Consider the following 18,843-nt stretch of genomic DNA (forward strand, 5'->3'; position numbering starts at 1 on the left):
ATAAATTGCAATGTGATGTACGACCAGTTAATTTGTTTTCTACAGTGTTAATTGAGGGATTAAATATCCCATGGACACTGGTATGACTCAGTGTTCCTTTTTCAAATAGCATCTTTAGGTTATGTATACCCATTTGACCCATGGAATCATGGCCTCGGTTTAATAGGTCATCTGAAAAATGGCACCCCTAACAATGTCGCACTCACTCACTGTTGCACGTAAGTGTCAGCCCACTTTATGTGCCCAAATCTTGAAATAAGGCTTGCACCACAACCTTCTGACTCAGAGCTGCGCATTGCATCATTCAAGTGAGATGGCATTTAAAGCATGGTAAAACATAGGACAAGATTTGGCATAATTCTTTTAAATGTCATTCTGAGAAATAAAATGAAAGTATCTATGAATTTCTGCACATAATCATATTAGAGCTCCCCAGTAGCAGGAGTGGTGCAGTGGTTAGCACTGCTGCCTCTTGGCGCTGAGCACCTAGGTTCAATCCCAACCCCTGCTAACTGTCCGTGTGGAGTTTGTACATTTCCCCGTGCCTGCATGTGTCTCACCCCCACAGCCCAAAGATGTGCAGGTTAGGTGGATTGACCATGCTAAATTGCCCCTGAATTGGAAAAAAAATAATTGGGTACTCTAAATTTATATTTTTTAAAAAGAGCTCCCCAGCAGCTTGCTATGGAAAGGCACTAGTTTGAACAGCACTAAATCATATTGATACTAAATCATTTTGTGCCGACCAAATGGCTTCCTGTGGTGTAACAATTCTGCGATATATGACTCAGGTTCCAGGTTTGATTCCTGGTTTTGTGCAGAGAGGTATCTCAAATGGGACAGCAGAACACAGTTGTTCTGAATGTCCATGCGCTGGGCATGAGATATAATTGTCCCAAGGTTTCTGTTTCCGGTTACTGTTTATGATCGTTCCTCGAAATGCCTGGATTTCCCATGGCATCTTATCTACTAGGAGTTAGGGGACACAGGTGATGGGAACTGTAAGACCAAGCCATTTTGAAAGCCAGTTCACTTTCTTGAAGCTTGTTTCGGACTGGGTGCAGAAAAGGCTTTGAAGCAAGTTGTTTTTGAAGAATAGTAGGAAACTTATAGAAATGAGAGCAGTCAATAAAAATATGAAAACTGTTGTAATGTTTCACAGGCTCCCAGTGCTTCCTTGTGCATTGCCATCCTGAATCTGCACAGTAATAGTATGATGTGTGGACATCAGTTGATAGATCACTGCAGCAGACTGTCTCGAGCATTAACAAACCCAGAAGTTGATTCCTGCCTTTTAATGGATATCATGAAGCAACTTCTTTTCAGTGCTAAAATGATGTTTGTGAAAGCAGGAAGGAGCCAAGACTTGGCTCTTTGTGACAGGTGAGTCATGTTTTTGTGATGTTGGAAATATTTGCTTGAAAATTGGGATGCTCTTTATAAAGATAAAAATCTACCTTATTAAACTGAATTTGCAGCATGATGTGACTTACCGCAGTTCTTTAAACATCCACTCAAATTTGTTTTGAATGGGGCATTCCTCCCTTTCCCTAATGGCTTAATACGTTCACTGTGTGGCATTGAGCCATTTTTACCAGAAAGCCAAATTTGGAGCCAGGAGATTAAAAAAGCAAGGAAGTTATGTTGGAGTTATATAGAACTTTGGTGAGGCCACAGCTAGAGCACTGTGTGCAGTTCTAGTCGCCATATTATAGGAAGGATGTGATTACACTGGAGTGGGTGCAGAGGCATTTCACCAGGATGTTTCCTGGGATGGAACATTTAAGTTATGAAGCGAGGTTGCTTAGGCTTGGGTTATTGTCACTGGAGCAGAGAAGACTGAGAGGCGACCTGATCGAGGTGTACAAGATTGAGGAACATGGACAGGGTGGCTAGGGAACAGCTGTTTCCCTTAGTTGAAGAGTTGGTTATGAGGGGGCACAAGTTCAAGGTGAGGGGTGGGAGGTTCTAGGGGGATTTGAGGAAAAAATGTTTTACTTAGAGAGTGGTGACGGTCTGGAAGCACTGCCTGGTAGAGCCGGGTTGCCTCACATCCTTTTAAAAAGTACCTGGATGAGCACTTGGCACGTCTTAATGTTCGAGGCTATGGGTCAAGTGCTGGCAAATAGGATTAGGATTAGCAGATCAGGTGCCTTTTATGTGGCGGTGCAGACTTGATGGGCCGAACAGCCTTTTCCAGTGTCTGCAATATTTTGTTTTTGTGGGTGTTGTTTGACCACTCCTGGGAAAGCAAGCAAGAAAAATTAACCAGAGCTCTTCCTCCGGATGGGCATACAACAACCCCTCCTGGAAGTGTACGAATGTTGAACAAGGACAAACCAGGGCTGGCTATATCAAACATAGTTACAACCCCCTGTGTAGTGTTCTTGTGGGATGGCCTGATTTACCAAGAACACTTGTAGCTAAAACTATAAACAATTTATTAACATTAACTGTGGGTTAACTATATACAAGACAACAGATGAATAACAGTAAATCATGCACAAGCAACCTCTCTATTCAGCTTCCTCCAGCCAGTTTCCAGTCAGCTGACTTTAACATTCTCTTATATACGAGTGAGACTCCTAGTGGTCAGTTGGTGAATTACAACACAACCATAATATCACTATACCCTGTACACGTACAAGTCCATACTTGGACACAGAATAGGCACTTATTGCAAGGCTGCTATTGCTGCTGCTGCCAACACCATCCTTAGATCACTGTATAACTTTGTTTTAACATAAACATCAGAACATAAGAACTAGGAGCAGGAGTAGGCCATCTGGCCCCTTGAGCCTGCTCCATCATTCAATGAGATAATGGCTGATCTTTTGTGGACTCAGCTCCACTTTCTGGCCCGAACACCATAACCCTTAACCCCTTTATTCTTCAAAAACCTATCTATCTTTATCTTAAAAACATTTAATGAAGGAGCCTTAACTGCTTCACTGGGCAAGGAATTCAATAGATTCACAACCCTTTGGGTGAAGAAGTTCCTCCTAAACTCAGTCCTAAATCTACTTCCCCTTATTTTGAGGCTATGCCCCCTAGTTCTGCTTTCACCCGCCAGTGGAAACAACCTGCTGCATCTATCCTATCTATTCCCTTCATAATTTTATATGTTTCTATAAGATCCCCCCTCATACTTCTAAATTCCAACGAGTACAGTCCCAGTCTACTCAACCTCTCCTCATAATCCAACCCCTTCAGCTCTGGGATTAACCTAGTGAATCTCCTCTGCACACACTCCAGCGCCAGTTCGTCCATTCTCAGGTAAGGAGACCAAAACTGAACACAATACCCCAGGTGTGGCCTCACTAACACCTTATACAATTGCAGCATAACCTCCCTTGTCTTAAACTCCATCCCTCTAGCAATGAAGGACAAAATTCTATTTGCCTTCTTCACCTGTTGCAACTCTAGCGTTGCACATTTTTCAATGCACTTGCTCCTCATAAACCCATTGTATCCTTACAGTCGGGTTTCTAGGTCACCTTCAAGCAGGAATTATTTGAGTAATCATAAGCTCTAATGCTAATAGTAAACACTTCTTATTTATGTTCAAATATGTTCATGTTGTTCTGGAAATGTATCTGAATCTAGCTTCAGGCAGCAAGCGTTATTTTTTCTGGGTGAGCAAGAAGTTTGTCTTATTTGTAATGTAACCAATAATTGTAGTGTAGATTTCAGCTCCAGAGTCTTGGGTCCATTTAGAAAATTGCAAAGCGCCTTGATGGAAGTATTATTTAACCACAGGTAAACTTACATTCAGTTTTGTGTGAAGTTAAATTTTCATGCATCTTAAGTTTTGCCAACAAAAGGGAAATATTTAGTGGTAACTGAATAAAATTCAGTTGATGGATAAAGCTTACACCTAATACTTTAGCCTCCAAGATCATACATGGCAACCCGCTGAATTTAAGCATATTACTTAGTGGAGGAAACGGAACTAACAAGGATTTCCCTAGTAAGCCTCAGAGTTCCACGGCCAACTAATTACTTTAAAGCGGAGTCACTTTTGTTTCTCTACCTCATAATAGTGACTGGACATCCTAAAGCAGGTTTTTGTTCTTGAAGCACTTTGGGAAGCCCTGGGGAAATTGTCCCAATGTAAATGTGATTTTACTTCAGCTACATTTTGTCCATATATTTGCAATGAGGTAGAAATAGGCATGTTGTGAACCCATATGCCTCAGTCTCTTACGTCAAGTTGCAAAACTTGATCACAGACTGTGTAACTGGCCATGTGCAACATGGTGACCCTGAAAAGCTTATTGGAGCTTGCTCCACTTTCAAATGTATGGAAAATCTTTGTGGCATCTTCTTCTAGGAATTTGTCACCTCAATGAAATAGAAATTAAACAAGCCGCCCAATAAATGCATTTCTTATAGAAGTGCCCTTTCAAGTAAAGATTTTCTGCTTTCTGTCCATTCATACAGTTATATCAGCAAGGTGGATGTAGTGAAGATTTTAGTTGCAGCCAACTACCAGGACGTGCCTTCTCTGGAACAAATCCTTCAACCCGCAGCCATCACACGACTGAGAAATAAACTTTTGGAAACTGAATACTATGCATTAGCTGTTGAGGTTCGTGAATGAATTTTCTTTTTTTCAAGTTGGAAATGCATTTAATATTTGACAAAGCTATAACAGTTGTGGAGATTTCAAAGTACCGGCAAATTGCCTCTCTGCGCGACGAGCTCTTTGCCGTGCTATTCAAAATCTTGACATCTGATGAACTATGGGAGAATTGTAGCCACTATTGCTATATTGCATCTTTGCCTTTGTTACCTCTGGAGTTGACTATTCCAATGCACGCTTGACTGGCCTCTTACAATCTACCCTCTTTAAACTTGCGGACAGACAAAACTCTGCTGTTCTTGTCCTTATTCTGACCTATTCCTAGAATATGGTACTCCTGACATTCAACCACTTCCTCAGCGATACGCTGCAATGTCATTTTCCATGATGCACGTAATTCCTGCTCTGGGACTTGAGTCCACAATGTTCTGGCTGTAGGTTAATGCTGCCAACTGAATAAACCATTTAATGGTACCCTAGTTTTATTGATTTAACTATTAGGAACATTTCAATTCAGCTTCTGAACAAAACTTTTGACCCAGTCCTGAGCTTGCTGATACAAACTAATCTCTTTTAAACCAAATTCCAGGGATTTCGTTTTTCTCCCGATCTTATAAATAAAGTTGTGCTACCTCCTTGTTGCATTGGATTTTAACAGTATTATTTTTATGATACATTCTTCTTTACGAAGCTAAAACAGTTACTTTAAGAATTTAAATTTTGGGAAAAGAGTTTTGATGACTCCCATTGGTCAGTTTTGATGTGCCTGTCCAATTCCGATACTTTCGACCAGTTTACTTACTCAAAGGTTTTACCTAGGTGTCTTTAGTAGTGAGGAGAACAAAGGACAAACGTAAATATAACTTCAACAAACTTGCTGGATGGTCAAGGTCATTTCCCACATTGAGCCTTCATTGCTAATGTCCCTTGGGTGCTTATTTTTATTTGCCCTCCCTTCACGCCCTTTTGCCATTTCCTCTGGCTTTCTGCCAATGAGGCCTTGGGAAGGGGTCTCAGCACCCAATAACCCACTTGATGATCGGTTGACAGAACACCTGAGGTGTCCATCACCAGTGGTGTGGTCTGCACATACTCCCTTACCAAATTAGATAACTGTGGGAAATCTGGGCCCCCGCGAGTCTGGCTCAATCTGGGCTATGGACAATAGACTAGTGCATATCAATAGGATGCGATGATCTCTTGATGGGCGATTGACAGGGCAGGTCCAGCCATGCCCAGACAGCCTGTTTGATTTTGTGTATTCGAACTTGGCCGTATCCGAATTCCAGTCAGGCCATTTGCTGGAGCTGACTACAGTTTTAGAGTGTCCAATTCTTTAATTTAGGATATTCAATTTTAATCGGGCTCAAAACTAGGTCCTGTCAGGTTACCACAGTTTGTATTGGGACAAGAGACTATTGGATGATGTTAACTGTTTTTATATATTAGGTTTCAACTAAGAGTCTACTCGATCCAGGTGGAGTCTGGCATGCTTGGGGCTTAGCGTGCCTCAAAGTGGGGAACTTGTGCACAGCTCGGGAGAAATTCAGTCGTTGCTTAAAGCTACCATTCGATCGAAACCAACTGACTCTTGGTCCTCCACTCTTGCAAGAAATAATACAGCACCTGGAGACATCTGTTAAACCAGTATTGCCTGTGGTAATCACCTTTTTTATTTTGCATCAGCTTCTGAAAATGCTAAACCTGCTGATGTGCAAGTTATGTCACCGTGTGACTAATTTTGCTTTGATGTTATCCCCTGAGGCTTATGGTACTAAATGTTCATTGTTTATCTTTGCAAAATGGTTTCCCCATCCCATCTACAATGGTTTGTGCATAAATAGCATTAACAGAAGTGAAATTGAATAATGAAAAATTTCTGAATAAGACTAAAATAGCGCCATCAATAAGCAAGAGAAATTCTTCAGGAGGAATCTCTTGCCTTAATTCATTGCAGCATATTTAGTTCATTATTTTATTAAAACAAGGTGTAAAATATACGGAGGGCACAGAGGCACAATGTAAATATGAATATTTTGAAAGTTAAGTATAACAATTACTGATGGAACCTATTAGAACAATTAATTGCATTTTTAATGTCCCTAAAGTAGCCCTTCTTTCCAGGTAAAATATTCATAGAGTTTTTACAGAATGGGAAGAGGCCGTTGGCCCATCGTTCTGTACCTGCCATCAAGGAAAGCTTGTTGTCTAATCAACCTTTTTGTAATTTACATTGAGTGGGGAGTATGGTAGCACAGTGGTTAGCACATTTGCTTCACAGCTCCAGGGTCCCAGGTTCGATTCCCGGCTTGGATCACTGTCTGTGCGGAGTCTGCACGTTTTCCCCGTGTGTGTGTGTGTGGGTTTCCTCCGGGTGCTCCGGTTTCCTCCCACAGTCCAAAAATGTGCAGGTTAGGTGGATTGGCCATGCTAAATTGCCCTTGTGTCAAAAAGGTTAGGTGGGATTACGGGGATAGGGTGGAGACGTGGCCTTAAGTGGGATGCTCTTTCCTAAGGGCTGGTGCAGACTCGATGGGCCAAATGGCCTCCTGCACTGTAGATTCTATGAGTATCTAGAATTAATGTTAAAGAAAAGGAGAGACTGCAATATAGTGCTTGGCAGTAAACAGAAGCTAGAAGTTTGCAGCTTTTAAATTCAAGGTATCTAAACTGCTTTTGTTTCAAAGTTTTGAATAATATAAAGCGTGGAAAGCAGCAGCTGATTTACCATGCATAAAGAAAAGTGGATAAAATAGAGGCATGTGGGAAAGGATTTCCTTCAGCTAGGTCTCTGGGCTTGTGAGCCAGTCCCTGGAATTCACAAAGCCATTCTCATATATAAGCTAAAGTTCCTTGCATCTCTAATGCAGGAGAAATCTCAGTGAATAAGGAAACTATTTCAGGAGGGGAAATATGAAAGCTATATATAAGCATTATTGATGATTACATCCAGAGTCTACTGTGTGTTGGTGGAAGAGTAAGGATTTTGGGCAAGAGTATCCACTTGGAGAGGAATTGACAATTGGCCACAAATTCGGGTGAAAATTGCACTAGGTTTTTGAAGTGAAGTTATAGTTTACGTTTCCCTTAATGATAAACCTTCCATGGACTGCTGCAGTTGGTCTGCTTTTCAGAGTATCGTGCACGGAATTTTAACAAAATAAGCCGGTGGGCAGCACGATGGAGCAGTGGTTAGCACTGCTGCCTCATGGTGCCAAGGTCCTAGGTTCGATCCTGGCTCTGGGTCACATGTCCGAAATGAAAAATGAAAATCGCTTATTGTCACGAGTAGGCTTCAATAAAGTTACTGTGAAAAGCCCCTAGTCGCCACATTCCGGCGCCTGTTCGAGGAGGCTGGTGCGGGAATAGTCTGTGTGGAGTTTGCACATTCTCCTCGTGTTTACGTGGGTTTCGCCCCTCCAACCAGGGTAGGTGGATTGGTCACTGAATTGGCCCTTAATTGGAAAAAATGAATTGGCTACTCTAAATTTATATATAGAAAAATAACCACAATATATTCATGTAGCTGGATTTTTTTTTATTCGTCCATGGGCGTCGCAGGTTGGGCCGGCATTTATTGCCCATCCCTAATTGCCCTAATTGCAAGAGTCAACCACGTTGCTGTGGGTCTGGAGTCACAGACCAGATAAGGATGGCAGATTTCCTTTCCTAAAGGACATTAGTGAACCAGATGGGTTTTTACGACAATCGACAATGGTTTCATGGTCATCATTTGACTTTTAAATCCAGATTTTCATTAAATTCAAATTTCACCATCTACAGTGGTGGGATTTGAACCTGGGTCTCTGGTTATTAGTCCAGTGACAATCCACTATGCCACCACCTCCCCATAAATGGGTCCAGCACAAAACATTAATAAGTGTTTCACCTAGCACATGAAAATATCTTGAAATTAAATAACTCAAAATGGCTTTGAAAGAATATGCAGACCACTTTATTTCTATACAGTAGTCAGTTTACTGGCAAGTTAAATAACTTGAAGATCAATGCTTTTAAAAAAACAATGCTAAATTTTAAGAGCTTTTCCAGTTGCAAATAGTGGAAATTTGTCATGTTCATGAAATCAATCTGGGTTTGCAAACGGGGTTTTTTTTTAAAGGCATTTATAATTGTAACAATTTTAACCACCAGGTATTAAAAATACAAAGTGAACAACAACAACAACAACCCCCCCCCCCCCAACCAACCAACAGCCCAACTCAGCCAACCTGGCTTACATACAGTTCCCCAATCGCAATTTCCCACTAACCATTTCCCACCTCACCCACCCCCCGCCTCTCCTTTTACCCCACCCCCCACCGCTGACAGCTTAATTTTTCCCAAAACGGCTGCCACCTCCAAGCAAACCCTAGCATCGATATCCGCAGAGCGAACTTAATCTTCTCGAGCCGGAGAAACCCAGCCATGACACTAACCCATACCCCAGATTTCGGAGGCTCTGAGTTACTCCATGCGGTAGTGGCAGTCGGTGTGGAAAGGTCAGAACCTGCTTCCGCACAAAGTCCCTCACCTGCAAGTAGCAAAACCCGTTCCCACCGGGCAGCTTGAACTCCTCCTCCAGTTCCTCCAAATACGGAAAACACCCATCTATAAAAAAATCTCCGAACCATTCAATCCCAGCCCACTGCCACTCCTGAAATCCCCATCTAACCCCCCGCCCCCGGGGCACAAACCGATGGTTGCCATAAATTGGTGCCCACACCAATGCCCCTTCCAGCCCCATGTGCTTCTGCCACTGTCCCCACACCCTCAGGGCAGCCACTACTACCGGGCTTGTGGAGTACCTGTCCGGTGAAAACGGCAGAGTCGCCGTTAACAGTGCCCCCAAACTTGTGCCCCTATATGAGGACGCCTCCAGTCGCTTCCACACCAAGCGCTCCCCCACTACCCATTTCCTGACCATCGGCATGTTCGCCGCCCAATACGGAAGGGCCAGCCCCCCCCCTCGTCCCCTCTCCAGCAGCACCTTCTTCACCCGCAGGCTTTACCCACCCAGACAAATCCAGAAATCACCGTATTCGCCCTCTTCAAAAACACATTGGGGATAAAAATTGAAAGGCTCTGAAATATGAACTCGGGAGTACTGTAATGTTCACCATCTGCACTGTCCCCGCTAGTGACAACGGAAGCACATACCACCTTCTGAAGTCCCCCTTCATCTGCTCCAGCAACCGAGCCAGATTCAGCTTGTGCAGCTGCTCCCACTCCCATGCCACCTGTCTGCCCAAATACCGAAAGCTCCCTCCCACCACCTTGAACGGCATCTCTCCCAGTCTCTTCTAATGCCCCCTCGCTTGGATCAGAAAGACCTCGCTTTTTCCCATATTCAATTTATACCCAGAGAACCGGCCGAATGCCTGTGAACAGTTATGAAGAGTTGGGTTCCAACATGATATTTTTAAGCAGTCGTAAACGTTTTTGGAAACTTGACTTGTGCAGGCCGTAACTTGAGCTTAGAATTTCTTGATTGTTTTTCTTTAGCTTGGCCAGTTTGGAGCACGTTGTATGGAAATGCTAACCTATTTTGCTCTGATGGTTATGTTTATTTCCGTTTGTAATTGATCAGCAGGATGACGACATTCTTGCCTCACTGAGAGAATTGGAGGCTGTTCTGAAGGGTGAAGGTGCAAGTTTTGAAATTATGGGGGATGGGAAGATCAAACATCATGTCTTTTACCAGGAGTGCCTGTTCTACTTGCAAACTTATGGTACTAACTTGGTCATCATTAGCTTTTATATGAGACACAGCTGCATGAGAGAAGCATTGCAGCACCTGCTGGATAAGGTAAGACATTGCTGTTGCCATGCTGGGATAAATGCTTTAGAACAAGAGGCCAAGGGGTGGCAGAATTAGGAGGAATTACTTAAAGGGTCATGAATATGTGAAATTCTCTACTCCGGAGTGTAGTGGATGCCGGAACACTAAACAAATTTAAGGAGGAGATAGATAGGTTTTTAATTAGTAGCGGGATGAGCCGTGATGGGAAGCAGGCAGGAAGGTGTCTAGGAGGCCAAAATGAGATCAGCCATGATCTTAGTGAATGGCAGAGCAGGCTTAAGAGGCTGGATTGTCTGATCCCGCTCCTCGTCCTTATGTTCTTATTATGTTCTTTACCAAACAGCAATGTACATATATTGAATTACTCTGGTGTGAAGGGATGATTTGTAATTTGCCACAGTGATGCATCCTGACTATTGATTTAAGTGGATTCAGCTGCAGGATTTCCCAGCCAAAGCCGGGGACAGGATACCGATCACCTCCTACTTTCTCAACTGGGGAATATGAGAACACCCACGAGCAGAAGAGAGCAATGCCATTTAACAGTCTATGAATATTTTTTTTTTTTTAAACAAATTCTCTGGTGAGATCTGGCAAAACAGCTTCCAAATTTGTATTTCTTGAATCGCAGCATTACTCTATTTGTCGGGGAATCTTAAACTAGAGGTTTAAATAGAAGAGAGGTAGTAATAAATCCAATGGGGAACTTGGGCAAAATGTCTTTACCCAGGGACTAGTTAGAATTTGTTACTGCGGGAGTAGTTTGGATGAATAGCATAGATGCCGTTTGAGGCTAATTTGGATGAGCACATGGAGGAGAAGGGAATAGAGGGATAGGCTTAGATGAAGAAGGATGAGAGGATGCTTGTGTGGAGCATAAACACCAGCAGAAACCAGTTGGATGAAATGATCTGTTTGTGTGGAGTGGATCAGCTTAATGTTTCTGACTTTTGATGTTTAAAAACACAGAAAAGTAATAATGGTGGAAATCTGAACTAAAAAGAGGATATTCTGCAAATGAACAGCAGGTTCATCAACAATCGGAAAGAGATGGGCAACACTGTGGCGCAGTGGTTAGCACTGCTGCCTCGCTGCCCGAGGACCCGGGTTTGATCCCGGCCCTGGATCATTGTCCGTGTGGAGTTTGCACATTCTTCCCCCATCTGTGTGGGTCTCGCCCCAAAAAGATGTGCAGGGCAGGTCAATTGGCCACGCTATATTGCCCCTTAATTGGGGGAAAAAAGAATTGGATATTCTAAATTTATTTTTAAAAAGCTATCGGAAAGAGGCGTTAGGTCAGGGTTTCAGTTGTGACCCTTCTCCTGTCTTAAACTTTCTTTTTCAGATACTTATTGGCCTACTGTGTTTTTCCATCACTTTTTTTGCTTAATTCACTGTTTTCAACTTGTTGAAGCACAGGCTTGTATTTTCGATGGCTTACCTCTCACTTTCAGGGTTGCCCTGAAGAGGTGTTCATGCGAGGGATTTTCATACCAAGTTACGAATCTGGAAACTGCATGCTTTAGAAAACTTGATGGAACATATGGATCCCAGCCTGGAGAAATGGAGTTGCCACCTAATTGCGTCCTGCAAGCATTTACAAACAAAAGGATTCTTCAACATTCTGTACGAGCTGCAGCAGTTTATGAAGGTAGTTACTATATTTGACTTGTGTGAAGAACCTTTTTCAAATGGATTTTAGTAGACGTATGGAGCAATGTTTTGTAATGCGTTAATTTCAGGATTACATGCGAGCAGCCATGACATGCATCAGGTTTTTCAGTCACAAAGCTGAATCCTACAGAGATCTGGGAGCCAAACAATGTTGGTTGACAGAAGCTAAAGGTCACCTGAAAACATACTTGCAAGAAGTGTCTAACCGTGGCTCATCGAGAAAGAAGGTTGCCAGCTCTTTTCGCAAAAAAATGTCTGCAGCAGATGTTTCAAGGTAGATTTTTTCACAATTCTTTTAAGGGATATTGGCGTCACTGGCAAGGACAGCATTTGTTGCCCATCCCTAATTGCCTTTGAGAAGGCAGCGGTGAGTCACCTCCTTAAACTGCTGCAGTCCAACTTTTCTGTAGCGTTATGGAACAACTTAGTGACTTGCTCGGTCATTTCTGAGAGCAATTCAGAGTCAACGACAATCCTGTAGGCCTGGAGACATATGCAGGCCAGACCGGGTAAAGATGGCAGATTTCCTTCCCTTAAGAACTTTAGTGAAGCAGGTGGAACTTTATGATAATCAGTGATAACTTCACAGTTGCCATTATTAAGATTAACTTTCAATTAATTGGAATTTGTTAGTTAGTAGGAATTACGTTCCACCAGCTGTTGTGGGATTTTAATTAGCCTGGTCCTCTGGTTTGCTAGTCTACTGACATTACTACTACAACACTGTTTCTCTAATTTAGAAAATATCTGCAGGCCTATGCACACAGACATGTAAACTTTGGTGTCATTTTGCCATATTTGGGAGTCCAAAGGCAAGTTGGAAAGTGGGATTATAATGAAAATGAGCAGATAGTTTCCTTTATCTGTTTTTTGGCCGGTGCAGACATGAAGTTTTGAATGGCCTCTTTCTGTGCTGTAACCTTTCTATGGTTCTAAGTTCGGGCCAGACTGTGACAGTGAGCTTTCACCTATGAACTATGGAGCAAAAATTAACTTATGGTACAGGTATCAATATTAAATAAGCTTTTTTCCATTTTTCAATAAGTTGCAGTTCTCAAAATCCTGAAAATTCCTACAAAATGTCAAAGTAGTTTTCCTAACCTAGGACTGGGTAGCTATCATTACCATTGCCAACAAGAATATGTTTCTAATAAGCCTGTTTCTGATCTCATTAGATTGGAGAAAACAATGGTAGCCAATGTAAATGAATTAGTCCAGCTTCTCCTGTACTATTAATATGTTGTTTACTCTGGCAATTGAAATTCATTAGAGACAGAATAGTGATTTGTGCACCATTTATTGAGTGCAACAAAAAAAAACTCCCTCCTTTAATCTCTCCACGCTGGAGAAAAATCTTATCATTCAGTGTTCGTAAAATCTTATCGTTCAGTGTTCGTAAAGTTACCATCCTAGGAATAGCGCGGAAGTAAAAGAAACAAACATCACAATTCCTTGTACAATAATCATTGTATCAATCTCTTGAAATTCCCTATCTAACCATTGTGGGATCACCATCAAAGAATAAGAGGTGTTTGTGGAGGAGAAGCCTACCACTGCCTTCTGTGACTTGACTAGCATCACCCATCTCCTGGGAAATTTTAACAAGACCGTGATCAGTTGACTGGCATCAATTAGGTTTTAGTTTGACCATCTGTAGCTCACCTGTGTGACAAACAGTGTGTTCAAAAAAGGGAAAAGTTGCATGTTGTCTACAGTGCCTACCAGTTCTTTGCAATTTGGTTGCGCTTTTTGTTTTAAAAAGGAAGGAGGATGAAAAGTGCACCTTTCTTTCATGTCAAGATTAAATTCAATAGTTTACCAGTTTTAATTTTGCGATAAGAGTAGAGCCATTCCGGGAGTTGTTTCTTTTTAAAATGTATTTTGTTCCAAACTTACGCAAATGGTTACAAAACACAAACAGTCTAAGGAACATACTCCCCAACACACAATTACACAGTTTGTACAAATTTTTTCCCCCTTTTCGCGGCCCCGCCCTTGCGAAGAACAGCTCCTCAAACATGGCCACGAACATCCCCAACCTTGCTTCAAAGCCCTCCGCTGAACCCCTCAGTTCGTATTTGATCTTTTCCAGATGGCGAAAGTCTCCAAACCATTACGCCACCCCCAATGGCGTTGCCAAATGCCATTCCAGTAAGATTCTTCGCCAGGCAATCAGAGAGGCGAAGGCCACAACATCCACTTTCCTCCCCTCCATCAGCTCCGTCTTCTCCAATATTCAAAAAATCGCCACCAATGGGTCTGGCCCAACCTCCTCCCCCATTATCCTTGCTAGTGCCACGGACATTCCCGCCCAAAATCTCTCCAACTTCTCGCAGCCCCAGACATAAAGTGCGTGGTTTGCTGGTCCCCACCCACACTTCTCACACTCGTCTGTCACTCCCTGGAAGAACCCACTCATTTTTTTTAAATTTAGAGTACCCAATTCATTTGTTTTTCCAATTAAGGGGCAATTTAGCGAGTCCCATCCACCAACCCTGCGCATCTTTGGTTGTGGGGGCGAAACCCACGCGAACACGGGGAGAATGTGCAAACTCCACACGGACAGTGACCCAGAGCCGGGATTGAACCTGGGACCTCTGCGCCGTGAGGCATCAGGGCTAACCCACTGCGCCACCGTGCTGCCCAGAACCCACTCATTCTTGCCCGTGTCATATGCACCCTATGTACCACCTTAAACAATCAGGTCCATTCTTGTGCACGAGGAAGTCGCGTATATCCTTCGTATCGCCTCACTCCATAGTCCCCAGTTTATCTTCCCTCCAACCTCTCCTTAATCTTAATCACCTGCTCAACTCCCTGCTCTCTCAGCCACCCATATATGTCTCCAATCCTGCCCTCCCCTTCCATGTCCTGGAGCAGCAGGGCATACCATACTAATCTGGGGAACTCTTTCCACACCTTCCGCACGAAGTCCCTCGCCGGCAGGTCCCTCGCCTGCAGGTCCATCAACTAATTTCCACTTGGGAGCTCTGCCCTCACCTTCAGTTCCTCTATACTGGCAAACCTCGTCTCCAGGTACAGAACCCTTACCTTGACCAGCCCAACTTCTCTCTATTCCCTATACATGCCGTATGTTGACACCCCCCCCCCCCCCCCCCCCCCCCCCCCCCGAATTTGTGGTTTTCACACAGCGGCGTCAACACTGGCATCCCCTCTACCCTAAAATGCCTCTTCAGCTGGTTCCAGACCTTCACTGTGGACTGTACCACTGGGCTCTCCGTGTACTTCTTTGGCTCCAGTGGCAACACCGCCATCACCATAGCCTGCAGGCTGGACCCCCTACAGGATTCTTCCTCTATCCTAATCCATTCTGTTTCCTCTCCTTCCCAGTACCGCCTCACATTCTCCACGTTCGCCGCCCAATAATAATGCAGCAGTTTGACACTGCCAACCCCCCCTGTCTGCCGCTGTCTCTGTCATAGAGTCCTCTTAACCCTTGGTACCTTCCCTGTCCACACAAACTCTGAGCTAATCATATCCAGTTTCTGGAAAAAGGCCTTTGCTACAAAAATCGGAAGCATCTGGCATACGCCATTCCGGGAGTTTGATTGGCATACTTACATGTGCATGCAATCCATTAACTTAAAGCAGTTATAACTCCAGAGCTAAGTGTTGTTTGCCATTTGACCTTGTAGTTATGAGATTTTTTTGCCTATTTATTATAGGTACATAAATACAATTGAGTTGCAGATTGAAGTAACCAAATTCCTACATAGATGTGAGAACTCAGGAACTTCAAGGAGCAGTGGACTGCCTCCCAACCTCTTTGGGAATACAAAAATGAAGATGGAAGTTGCATGCAAGGTATGTTATCTTGATGCAATGTGTTTCAAAACAATATTCGTAGGAACACACATGAAGACATCGATAAACAACAACTGTTTTAATGCATAGCTAATATTTTGATCTAATTGTCAATAGTGTTTCACTGATACTTGCATCTGTGCTGCAGGTTCTGCTTGGAGGCAAAAATATTGAAGAAGGCTTTGGAATTTCTTTCAGAGTTATTCAGGTAATGAAATGCTTTTGTCCATGATATTATAGCACTTAGCAGTGTGTTCAACAATTTAGATCTTAACCTCTATCCCCATTTTCTTTCATTTTCCTTTGCTGCTCTGGTTTTTTGCTTGTTTCTCTGTTTATTCTGCAGTCTAAAGATGGCAAGTATTAAGAATCCTCCCATTCTGGGCACATCTTTTGCTCTTTTTCTTGTCCTGTTACCACTCCCTTTGGCCGTATACTATGAAACCGTTGTCATTTAATCTCCCATGCCTTCCACACAATCACAGATCTTCCCTTTTGCGTTTCTTCCAACCTTCATCCATTTCACTTGCTCAAAACCTATTACATATCTAACTATTCTCAGTCCAGATGAAAGGTGACAGATCTGAAACTTTAAAACTTGCTCCACGGATGCAGCCTGACCTGCTGAGTATCTCCAGCATTTCCTATTGTATTTCACATTTCCGATTTCCAGCGTCCACAGAATTTTGCTTTTGTTACAAGTTCCCCTGATGACCTGAGCTGTGCAGCTCTGAATGATCCAGCTTTGATTCCAACTCGATCTCTGTACTCTCAATGTTGGATGCTACAATCTATAGCATCCCTGAGCTGGGGGAAAAGAAGAAAAGTCCCTGCAAATAATCTCATGGGGAAGAAGAAACCAAATTGAGATTCTGCATCTCAATCCAACCCGTGGCTCTGCAAGAAGGTGTATACAAATAGAGGATAAGAAGGAGCTTTCCGCTAATGTCCAGATTTACAGATTAAAAAATTCTGCTCCTAGTTGAAGCATTGGAGATCTGCTGGGAGCCATGGCACATTATTCCTGCAAGACACCATGTCCTAGCAATGGAGCAGAGGAAAAGGCATCTCCTTAAATAGACTGTTTCCTGAATGACCGTGGTGTACCTTTAGTACAACAGGTGAACAGGGCGATACCATCAAATTTTAAATTGGAAAAGAACAGATAAAATGGAAATCCAAAACAAATATTAAAAAATAGCAAAAATGGAAAGCAGAAAAACTAAGAAGGGGTTAAACAAAGGATATATAACAATAAAAATGTTTTGAAAAGGTACATTTTTAATAAGACAACAGCCAGAGGAGTGCTCCTAAGCTATATTGGAGGTAAACTAGCACGGGCGATTGGAATTTAGAATCGGGCTCTTGTTTGCCCAGAGGAGGTGGATATTGAGATTGTACAACCACCAGACTGCACATTGCAGGTTATTATTCAATTGTTGATTTTACCAAGGCATTTATTGTCCACAACTTCAATAATATTGGCCTAGTTTGTCAAGTTTCTCCTTCCAGCTATAGTTTTGCTTCTGTCCTAACAGCTTAAGTGTGGTTACTGAAAAGTTTTAACACATTTTTCCAAACTCCTATACATTCTTAAAGGACAGAGATCATTTTTGTATTCCTTCCTTCCTATTTATTTTTATTTCCGACCCAGGACTTTCAATTGGATGCAGCTGCTGTATATGATAAAACCGCAAAGCATCTTCTGCAGCATCACAAGTTCTGTCAAATCAAACAGTTACTGAAATGTGTTAGTGAATCAGGAGTAGCTAGCGGCGATGACACTGATAACCTCCTCATCCGCTTTATTGAAGGAGGTGATGAACACCTTTCACAGGTGAGAACGGTCTAATCTTTAACCAGTGTGCCTCACTTTCTTTTTTAAAAAATTATGATAAAGCATATCCCTTTTCTATAAGAATGTTACATTTAAAAATTGCTCAGGAACCCTTAGTCTTACCTATGACGAGAAATATTTTCATTCAAAGGGTTGTGAATCTCTAGAAGCCTCTACCCTAGAAGATTATGGATGCTCCATTGTTGAATATATTTAAGGCCGAGATTGACAGAATTTTGGTCTCTGGAAATTAAGGGATATGGGGAGCGGGCGGGAAAGTAGAGTTGAAGACCAAGATTAGATCTAATTGTATTGAATGGTTGAGCAGGCTATGGTCAATTCCATCTATTCCTTGTATTTGTGTAATTCTTCCTCCATCCAGGTCATTTAGATGATAGTATTTGTTCTTGCGCCATACAATACCCTGAAATAAGAGACTACAGTTGAGTGGAAATGTGCAGCTGCAGGCTCATTGATCTATCCACATTTAAATTACTGGTTTTAACAAGTTGGTAGGAACACAGCTCCACATAAAATTGAAGGAAAATTCCTAGGACGAGCTTAAAAAAAACTGCCTTGCCTATTGGGAATTTGCCAAATAAATTAAATCTAAATTTGCATAAGTTACTGAAGGTCAGTGGACATTCCCCATGCTCATTTTTGGTGTGCCTTCTATGACAGACTGGACATCCATTCCAGCCCTTTCTTCCTTCAGCATTGATGGAAGCATTGAACATAATATTTTCATTGCAAAGGCACAGAATTCTACCAGTTCTTTTTCACTTCCTGAGATCAAAAAAGTGAAAGTACTTACTCGCTGATGAGAAAAGAAGTTGCCAGTTTTGGGAAAGGCTCTGGGATCATATCATAGTCAAGCTGTTTGTAACTTTGATCCCGTAGATTACAGCTTTCTGGGAAATGAAAAAACTCAGAACAAGTCATCAAAATTTCAGTAGAAATGTTTTATTTGAATAATTTCAATGATCACATCTGCCAAGTCCTGTTCACTTGAAGTAACATTATTCACTTTGGTTTATAAGGGCTGTTTTAGGTGACTAGTTGTGTGCCTCAGAGGTCGGTGCTGGGACCACACCTTTCACAATATACATTAACAATCTGAAA

The 18,843-nt window shown here is 42.4% G+C and overlaps 1 protein-coding gene across 1 annotated transcript in view; it reads left to right on the forward strand.

Annotated features, from left to right (window-relative positions):
* The window catches only part of zfyve26 (zinc finger, FYVE domain containing 26), a 112,122-nt gene that overhangs the window by 79,748 nt on the left and 13,531 nt on the right, over nt 1–18,843 (forward strand). Inside the window, 10 exon segments of the mRNA XM_038785575.1 lie at nt 1,163–1,383; nt 4,444–4,591; nt 6,035–6,244; nt 10,176–10,391; nt 11,840–11,894; nt 11,897–12,036; nt 12,128–12,333; nt 15,746–15,884; nt 16,033–16,092; nt 17,539–17,721. Of these exon segments, the coding sequence (XP_038641503.1) occupies nt 1,163–1,383; nt 4,444–4,591; nt 6,035–6,244; nt 10,176–10,391; nt 11,840–11,894; nt 11,897–12,036; nt 12,128–12,333; nt 15,746–15,884; nt 16,033–16,092; nt 17,539–17,721 (1,578 nt within the window).

Source organism: Scyliorhinus canicula, chromosome 2 (genome assembly GCF_902713615.1).
Source record: "Scyliorhinus canicula chromosome 2, sScyCan1.1, whole genome shotgun sequence".
Taxonomy (NCBI): domain Eukaryota; kingdom Metazoa; phylum Chordata; class Chondrichthyes; order Carcharhiniformes; family Scyliorhinidae; genus Scyliorhinus; species Scyliorhinus canicula.